General features: G+C 37.4%; 1 protein-coding gene across 2 annotated transcripts in view; it reads left to right on the top strand.

Annotated features, from left to right (window-relative positions):
- The window catches only part of LOC107716743 (putative interleukin-17 receptor E-like), a 13,559-nt gene extending 3,941 nt beyond the window's left edge, over positions 1–9,618 (top strand). The window contains exons 10-18 of one of the 2 annotated variants that reach the window (XM_016523284.1): positions 1–66; positions 158–202; positions 661–718; positions 795–946; positions 1,253–1,318; positions 1,424–1,481; positions 7,590–7,706; positions 8,121–8,164; positions 9,374–9,618. The exon at positions 1–66 is cut by the window's left edge and continues 95 nt beyond it. In XM_016523284.1, the coding sequence (XP_016378770.1) occupies positions 1–66; positions 158–202; positions 661–718; positions 795–946; positions 1,253–1,318; positions 1,424–1,481; positions 7,590–7,706; positions 8,121–8,164; positions 9,374–9,382 (615 nt within the window). In that variant the 3' untranslated portion in view covers positions 9,383–9,618. Of the gene's footprint in view, positions 67–157; positions 203–660; positions 719–794; positions 947–1,252; positions 1,319–1,423; positions 1,486–7,589; positions 7,707–8,120; positions 8,165–9,373 lie in introns of those variants that run through there. The other variant, XM_016523285.1, reaches the window with a different exon arrangement.
- Positions 9,619–10,122: the final 504 nt, after the last annotated feature.

Raw genomic sequence — 10,122 nt, 5'->3', positions numbered from 1 at the left:
TGCCATGCCGATGGAGGGAAAAGCTGCCAAGACCTTGGAAATGTTTTTCATTCAGAGGGGCAAAAAGTATGTTCAGTTGTTCCTTTTTATTACATGTGCAGTAATAGCTGCTGATCGTTAGGAACCCTTACATCTTTTTTTACTGTTTTCACCTCAGGTGATATTCTCCTCTGTGGATCCACACCCAATGCTTTGCACAAAGGTTGAATGTTTTTTATTGCATATTTGCTTTCACCCAAAAATTAAAATTTTGTCATTATTTACTTACCCTCATGAGGTTCCAAACCATATGACTTTTATTCTTCCAAAGAACACAAAAGGAGAGATGTAGTAGAATGTCCTAGCTGCTCTATTCCATACAATGAAAGTGGATGGGGACTGGAACTGTCACATTACAAAATGATAAAAAAGCACCATAGAAGTAGTCCATATGACTCATGCACTATATCCACATTGTTCTTGAGCCATATTTATAGGACCATACAAACAAAACAAAAACTATCAAATGACTTCTCATGATTTGGAATTTAGTTGTTTCAATATGAAGACAGAATGTTAAATTTTGGGTGAACCGTTCCTTTAAATGAATGATGTCATTGACAGAAAATAGCTTTTTGGGTTGGTTTGGAATTCATTGTAATGACAATTTCTCTGTTGTAGTTTACCACTGAAGTGGGGGCATGGATAAAGTGTCCTTTTGCCAAAGGAAATTTCTCAGGTATATCAGCACAATACCTTTCACAGATGTTTATGTTACACACTGTATAAATCTAAATATCCTTTTATCTGACAAGTCTGGACAGCAAAGATTACATCCAAAGATGGTCAGCAGTGGGCAGAGATTTCAACATGGGTCAAAGCCAGCTTCTCCATTTCTGTCTGTGAGATGAAACCCTCCCCTCAGTGTAAACAAATCGAGGGACAGAAATTCCAAACCCTTTCTGTGGTAAGGAACATTGAGCAGGATAATCTGCCTGTAGGATCAGTAATAATAACTTCAGAGCAAATGTACATGATGTCATATGGATGTTTTTTTTTTAAATGGTTTTCTCTGTACACTCCTATTCATCTTAGTAAACCATGCCTTGAGGCCTCCACTGAAGGCAATTCCCTTGTCAAAGTAAAATTTTTCACCTGGTTTATAACCGATGACATGAGAAAGAAAAGGGTCTGTTCTAAGGAAAACTCAAAGCACTGAAGCGGTCTTGTTTAAGCTTGTTTGATGTCATGCCAGGTCTTATTTGTTTTCTAGGACAAAATGAAGCACACAGTTTTCAACTTGTCTAAAAGTGCATGCGAAGTGTGTGTCTGCATCAAGGTATGGCAACAAAGGAGAGTGACAGTAACAGTGCTGTTTAATCTTGTTGGATTTTTGTCAGTGGTAATTATTGATGTGGATGGTCTTGTGTTTTCATGTTTGTAGGTCCAGAGGGTAGATGTGCGCTTTTCAGTCCCTGTACTTCAGTGCGACTTGCAGTGTTGTAAGTACATATGTAAAGGTGATAAGATCGTTGCAGAGGCTACTTTTGAAATTGTAGCTTGTTAACCGACAAGCTACAGCTACCCATAATCAGGGTTGGAAATGGGGTATGCAGGGCGGGGCGGGGGTGGGGTGGGGAAGGAGTCCGGGGAGTGAATTTCGAGGGGGGGCGGCGGCATTCCAGTTCCAACTGGTTAGGGAAATGAAAGGGATTTCTTTATATATCTTATTCATTCAATAGCATACGAAAGCGATCAGAGTTCCTCACATAACGTAGCGCAATATATAATAAAACGTAGCTGGATAGTTTTGTCTATGGCTGACTGTTCAATGTCGGCTTTTGTGATTGGCCACAATACCTGCAGACTGCAGGAAATCTGAACATCTTATTTTATCAGATGCGAGAACATAAAGTTTGATATGTGTAAAGCTGTGTTAGTGTATCTCAAATTATCTAGATTTTTATGTAAATTCCGTCTAAAAATAATGTCCTCTAGCCTGAAAAGATCTTGCATTTCCATTTATGAGACACTTGTAGAGTGAAAACAGTATGACAATCTACCACACTTCTAGAGGGTGCACCCACAGCTGAAACCAATAATAGCATATTGGTGAAACAGAATTTGCAAATGCGCTCTGCATCATGGGTTTCTATTTACGACATGTTTTTGCAGCAATGAGCAACGTAGCCAATCACAGACATATCTGTTGACTTGAACACAGTGGCTAATCAGAGGCGTTTAAGTTAGTAAAAATCCACTCACCGCTCAAAACACCAGAATTGCTGAGTTGTGCAAGCTAGTGAATCCTCTCATTATAACAATGTAGACACGATGTAAATAAGAGATTGATTGTGCGGTATAGAGCTTCATTGATTATTGTGAGATTGTGATGAACTAAGATGAGTGACATCTTTTTAATGATTATAAAGGGAGTTTGCAAATGTGATATTGATTTTCTGCAGTTCAATATTAAAGGGGTCTTATTATGCTTTTTCACTTTTTCGACTTTAGTTAGTCAGTTAGTTTGTTAGTAATGTTGCTGTTTGAGCATAAAAAAGATCTGCAAAGTTACAAAGCTCAAAGTCCACTTCAAAAGGAGATATTTTATTTAACAGAAATCACTTTTCAAAAACTTCAACGAATGACTCGTTTGGACTACAACGCATATTTTCCGGGATTTGTGATATCACACATAGCGACAAATAGGACGAGACCTGGTTGAGCTGCACTAGAGAAGGCAACGAGTGTTATCACTATGTCGCAGACACGCTCGTTCATGCCAGACTGGGGAGAGAGGTGTTGTAATAATGTAAAATATGTGAAAAATAATGGGTTTTTCGAACAACTTAGTATAAGAGCCTGTTCTAGTACACCCCCAAAACAAAATCAAGACTTTGTAAAAGAGCATAATAGGACCCCTTTAAGTGACTTACTTTTTAGGAACACTATTGTCTGATTTCTCTGTCCGATTGTCTTTTCATCAATGAAAATATTTCCAAACAAAGTAACAACTGATCCACTGCGCATCTCCAAGCAAACACAGCTGTGTTTTGTTTATGAATGAATCTGCGTTTTTAATTGAATCTAGTAAGTGTTTCAATCCCCCATTCATAGACAGTCGCTGCGTATAATTTCAGTTATTTAAATCATTTAATATTTATAATTTCAAAACTATATTTAAAACATTAATCTCATAACATTATTGTGCATTCATGCCATCTCTGAGCCATGTTAAACAGCCTGTAAATAAACCTAAATGCCACTTTTGCGTTCTTCTGTGCCACCTCTGTAGTGCAAAGATTAATTTGGTTGATACTGATTTCATTTGATTGGTTACAGATTTTTCCTGATTGTGTCTTATTATTGAATGTATTGTTATAATAAAAAAATTGAAAAAGTTTAAAAATGACCCCCCCAAGCTATAGAGTCCCCCCAATGAATTTTGACCATTTCCACCACTGCCCATAATTTCAAGTAGTTCAGCTAATCTACAGGTAAACTTTTAAAAACAGATTCATGTAGCTACAGTACACTACAAGCTTCTTAATAAGCTACTAATTACATCATGGGCAAAATAAACTAGTGTCACGCTTATGAAAAGTTCATATGTAAGTACTGTCACCTGTGATACAACTACAGCTACTAATACTTTCAAGTTCAACTATAGTCATGCTAATATGCAGCAGCTATAAGCTACTAAAAAGTGGGCACAAACAATGAAAAATATAACAATGTTTGTTGTCTAGCTACTTGTGACAAAGTCCACTTCAGGCAAGCTTATTGAACCCATGTGCAGCTTTTATTTAGAAGACTTGAACTATACAAATATAAACGAAGACCTGACTTGATACCAAACCATGAAATAAACTTGAACATGAACACAGGCAAAGACTCACCAAGCAGCAGTTGCACAACACAAAGCTAGACGAGACACAATAGGTGTGTTCGACTTGAAGCGGCGCTGTGCAGACCAATCGGCTTATGACCTCAAAGTACCGCGAGAGCGATTGGAGAGCAGACAACTCTTTAAGCTTTTGAATCGCTCTCGCGGTACTTTGATGTCAAACGCCGATTGGTCTGCGTAGCTCTGCCTCAAGTTGAACACACCTAATGGCAACATAAGGGCTACATATATATATCAAACAAATGGGGTTACATGACATATTCCAACCACTGAACACATGACACATACAACAAAGGAACCAATGGGAACAAAACGCATGAAAAAAGAACCACATGGCAGGATCAAGGGAAACACATGACATGACAAACCAGGAAACTAGACTAAGAGCGTGAATACAAAGTAAAAGACATGAAAACATGAACATAAACTAAAACCCAAAACCAACCATGACATATCCCCCCCCTGTAAGGGCAGCTCCCGACGCCCTAATAAACCACCCAAAACCAACAAAGAGTCTGGGAGGGTGGAGGACTGGAGGTGGTCCAGGGGGCGGAATAGAGAGTCAGCCCCATGCAGGAGAACTGGACCTGGATCATGACATGGTGACAGCAGTGACAGAGACCATGGATCGTGGCGCAGAGGGCAAGACCTTGGTGAATGGTGGACCTGGCCCATGTAGCAGAGGTGGCCTGGACCATGAAGCAATTGCTGACCTAGGCCGTGGAGCAGTAGCGGGCCTTGACCTTGGAGCAGCGGGCCATGGTGCAGTAGTGGACCTGGGGCAATGGCAGACATGGGCAGTGGAGCCATGGTGGACCTGGGCCGTGGAGCAGAGACAGGCCTGAACCGTGGAGCAGTGGTGGGTCTGGACCATGGAGCAGTGGAGGACCTGAACCGTGGAGCAACCATGAAGGATTAGGGAACCAGGGCGTAGCCAGAGACCAGGGTGGAACTGGCAGAGCCGAAGACCACCAGGGCAGAGCAGGTGGGACCGATGATCCCCACGGTGGAGCTGGTGAAGCAGGCGACCAGAGTGGAGCAGGTGACCAAGGTGATGCCTGCAGAGCAGAAGACCACCACAGGTCAGGAGGCCATGGCAGAGCAGAGACATGGACAAACCACCTGGCTGTGACAGAACAGGCAGAATAACTATGAACAGTCTCAGTGGCAGTAATAATGACTGGCAGAGAGATTGTGAGCGTCCACCGTGGCCGCGACATGGCAGTCATAAAATCCTTGAACGGCCTTATGCAGTGGCCGTAGCATGACTTTTAATGTTATATTTTGTAATAGTGGCATTGTTTTATTTTCGTACTACAAATTTTTTTTCTTATTCAATATTTTGAGGAGACACTGCCCTTGCCTCCCTTGCCTCCTTGGAGGAAACGCCTCTGGTATGTAGAGATGGCAACCAGGCCCGTAACCAGCTATGAGGTCCGGACCTCGGTGAATTTTTCATGTTCAAAAATAAAATGTGTTCTTTGAAGGACTAATTTGCTGTTAAACTCCTCATATGAATGCCTGCATGACATGAATAATTCAGTTTAGACAGTTTGCAAGAATGTTTAGCTTCCCTGGTACGAGCAAGATGCTGGCGGACTGAACGAGGCTTGAGAGAGTTGTGAGTGAGGGCGTGGGCGCAGCCTCAGTGTTGCCAGATCCAGCTATTATAAGCGTTTTTGGACTTGTCTTTTCCACTTAATTTAACACTTTAGAAAGTTAATAAAGTAGGAAGTTGCAGTTTAGAGTCAGCGATATCTTTATCTTATATTATTTGCAAAAGATTGGAAATCATTTCTGTTTATTTTTTTTTATTTTTTGTTTGTTTTATCAACACCGGCACTTAAGCTGAAAGCAATCAAAAAAGCAAATGGACAGGTTTTTGCTGACAGGATATGATATTCGGTAAGGGAAACGCAAAAATTATCATGATATTATCTGTCATAAATGTTATCAACGCTGTCAAAAACAGTAGCATTTAACACCAGTACACACAGATCTGTAGAACAAGTAGGTTACAGAATGAAATGAAATACGTAAAAAAATTAGCCACGAAGAAGTCTTTGCTATGTCATTCAGTATAGTAAAATTTTCACAAATAATGCAATAAACTTTCATAAGAGCACTAGACAAAGTTATTGTAGTTATGTACTGTTGCAATAAACTGATAAAATTATCCACCCTTAAATATTGTAAAGTATTAACAAATTTTGATGCAATAAATGGGGTATGATTTAAAAATAATCATCCCTCCAAAACAGAAAAAACATCTTTCGCAAACATCTACATGTCTGTCTCCTTTAAAGTGTTTATAGTGTATATAATGACTTATTATATACGTTTTTACTGTAAAGGCTACACTATTTTGAAAACAGCTAAACTAGCATCATGCTAATGGAAATGTAGTTAGTAGCACCAAAATCACTGGAAGGCAAGCCTGCAACCTTTAGCCAAAAAAGTGTAATGGCTAATGCTAACGCTGCCGCTTTGACAGTACACAGGGAAGGAGACCAGAGGCCGTTTTGTTTGAATGGATGTCAATAGATGAGAGACTTGTAGTTCAACTACAGTCAAGCTACGTTACCCTTACGAAAATTAACCATGGTTTTACTACAAATAAAACCAAAAAAACATGGTTACTATAGTTAAACCACAAATTAGCCATGGTTTATACTAGCCATAGTTTAACCATGGTATTTGTAGTAAAACTGTGGTTACATAAATGGTAATTAATATGGCAAAAAAACACGGTTACTACACTTTTACTATAACAAAACCATGGTTAATTTTCATAAGGGTAAAGTTAGGTAAAGGGTAAAGCTACTAAAAAGTAGTTAAAGTTGTGGCAACAATACAATGTGATAATGCATTTTGTAATGTAGATTCTTACTGTAAAAGCAACACCATTTTGAAAACAGCTAAACAAGCATCATGTTAATATACATGTAGCTTTAGAGTTAGTAGCATCCCCATACAGCTATTACTGGAAAATCTATACTTTGAAAAGAGTTAATAGCATATCGTCTTCAGCTACTCACACTTTCATTATGGCCACAATATTGTGTGATTACAAAATAGCAATGTAGGATTTTGTAGCTTTTTATTAGAAAAGCTATACTATTTTGAAAGAAGCTAGTGTCTCACTATTGAAAATCAGTTAAGTAAGCTGTGATACAGCTACGTATTTTTTTTCATTATTTCAACTAAGCAAATCTTTTAAAAATACTTGCATGTAGCTATAATACAAGCTACTAAAAAACTAGCTGACTACAATCTGGGCACAAAATAATGCAATGAAAAATAGCAATGTAGCGTTTTGTAGTTTAGCTTGTAAAAGCTACACTTTTTTGAAAACAGCGCTAGTGTCACGCTAATGAAAAGTTAGCGGCTTTACCGGTTATACAGCTATGCATACTTTCATGCAGTTCAATTACATTTAAGCTAATGTTTTTTTAAATACTTTGCTAAATACTTTATACTTAGCTAACACCATTGTAAACACATTAAGGTGGGATAAATACTTGCAGTGTAGTGTTTTGTACTGGAAAAGCTATACTATTTTGAAAACATCTAAAGTAATTTCAAGCTAATAAAAATGTAGTTGGTAATGCCACTTGTGATAGGTTTCACTTTCAGTTATACTGTATTACCAGTTTACACAATACAATATTAAGCATATGAATTCTGTTATTTAATCACACAGCAAGTTCGTGTCGTGTCCCGGAGAGAAGTCAGGACATTGAGAAGATTTTATTGCCTGCTCTCATTATTCTGACAGTGATCCTGGCGGCTGTCTCGTTTGGTAGAATGACAATAAAAGGTAAACAGTGGTTTGACACACCTGTTGCCGCTGGCTAGAAGGGAACGGGAAGATTGTTATTGGTAATAGTACACATTGTGTATGAGATTAAAGAGTCTATGACAAAAATGTTTATATAATTTTCAAAACAGTAATCCCTGATTTAATAACACCTTTCCACTGAAAATAAAAGTAATAATTAAAAGCAAATTATAGATGGAAGTCTTATGAACAGTAGGCTTCAACACAAGTCAAATAGTAGACATACCAGTTCCAAACCTGCATCTAAGCTTTAGAAATGAATGGGGTGTGGATGTGTTGTGAAAAAAGATGAAAACCTACTACTGTCTAGGCTAAAAAATCTAGGCTACTGTCAGTTTTTCCTGGAAAGATCTGGTGGTTTGTTTTGATTTTTATTTGTTTCTTGTTTCATAGATAAGAAGAGAACACCATGGACGAAACTCAGATGTCTGAGGATGGTATGTTAACCAAGAAGATATAATAGACATATAATGGAGTCCTCAGCATTCTAGTTTACTATTTATGATTACAATCATTGGTGCACATGATTCTTGGTGTTTCTGACGTGATCAGACATGAGCCCCCAACACACACATGCGCAATATTTACTGTACATGCAGTATGAATTCCTTTTACTTTAGATACAGTTTGATTACTTTTATAGCTATCAAAGGTCTCAAGTTCAATTTACAAATGAATATACTTACAATTTCAAAGTAAAATTGCAAAATGCATATTAGTATATGAATATTAAAAGTCAGGTATTTTATTTTGTGATTTTGTTTAACTTGACCTATACTGCAGAGTGCTATTATAATCCACATTTTAACTATTATTAGTGGTGCTTTTAAAATATGCTGCTCATGCCTAAAATGTTGAGGCTTGTTGAGTAGAAGTGTGCTATTACCTTTCTAAACAATCAGATTTACTTTTGACCTTGAGCATAAAAACCCCATAGTTATTGTATGAGAGACTTGGGCTAGTATGTAACCACCTAGCAACCATCCTGAACACCCTAGCAACACCCAAGCAACCACAAAGAACACCATAACAACCTGCTAAAACTAACTCAGAAGAGGGTTGTTTTAGTATAACCTATTATATTAATATTTTGAATTATCTTTTATTTTTATATTTTCACTTTTAAATGTTTTTTAGTTGTCTTTTTTTTTATTTTTTTTACTTTTTTAGTTTACATTTTTTAATATATATATATATATATATGAATTCATTTGACTTTAGATACATGTAAAACTAGTTTGATTACATTTATAGCTAACAAATGTCTCAATTTCAGTTACAAATGAATACACTTACAATTTCAAAGTAAAATTGCAAATGTATATCAGTAGGTATATATCAAGTGTCAGGTATTTTATTTTGTGATTTCCTTTAGTTTACATTTTTTCATCTTTTTGCATTTTTACATTTGCAACGGCATAGCAACATGCTAAAAACAATTTAGAACACCTTAGCAACCTATTACAATGACCTGGCAACCACCCAAAACATCCAGCATCAAATCAATGAGTTTTGAACTGGCAAACATGACACACTTTCATTAAAAAAATATAATAGATCTAGTTATAGATATAACATGTCTAGATATGAATGAGTTTCTGGGGTTATTTTAACAACTAAATGATATCATATGTTCCTTTTAACAGAACCAGTGACACCTGCCTTCACAGCAAGAGGATAGATTGTAGGATAGTTCTCAATAAAGCATGTATGTCTTTTTTTTAATTTCTTTTTTTTTACTGTAAGGACTGAAGCGTTTGCATAATTTTTTGTCTTGTCTGATGCACACATGAAAGTTGTAACATCTGAGTAATGTATTTAAATACATCTAATGCAAGCTTATTTTAAAATAATGCAACAACTGCTTTAAGAGTTTATAACACGCAATGTATTAACATTAACAAAAAAATTGCGCACGCAAAATTTGAAGCATTTGTATACAAAACGTTGGTAATTTTGTATGTAAGTCAATATAAGACTGAACTTATGTGACACATTATATTTGTTTCCTTCTTTGCATAATCCAATTTGTTTTTGTCACCTATGAGCTACTGCTTTTGTACACCAGAGGGCAGTGTCGCTAACAAATGAATGTCTGTGTCAGCAGTGTGAATGAGTTTTTGCTTCTCATGTTGATATTTCTCTCACGTAAGGCTTGAAACTAGGTCACAAATGGGTGGTCAGCTTACAGACACTTGTGTAACCCCAGTGTGTTGGTTCACTGCCGTGGAAACTTTTGCGGCTGCACATGTTCCTGTGTCGCCTGTGCCTGTCGTCATGATATTCGATGACACGCTTTTTTTCTGATTCTGAGGATGCAGAGATACGGTATGACATTCCTGTACGGTGCGGCTCTGTGCCGATGGGAGGGGCCGGGCGGAATCGGCTCTAGGGT

This window comes from Sinocyclocheilus rhinocerous, unplaced genomic scaffold (genome assembly GCF_001515625.1).
Source record: "Sinocyclocheilus rhinocerous isolate Xijiao unplaced genomic scaffold, SAMN03320098_v1.1 scaffold1201, whole genome shotgun sequence".
Lineage (NCBI taxonomy): Eukaryota > Metazoa > Chordata > Actinopteri > Cypriniformes > Cyprinidae > Sinocyclocheilus > Sinocyclocheilus rhinocerous.
This window is presented reverse-complemented; position numbering and strand designations above follow the sequence as displayed.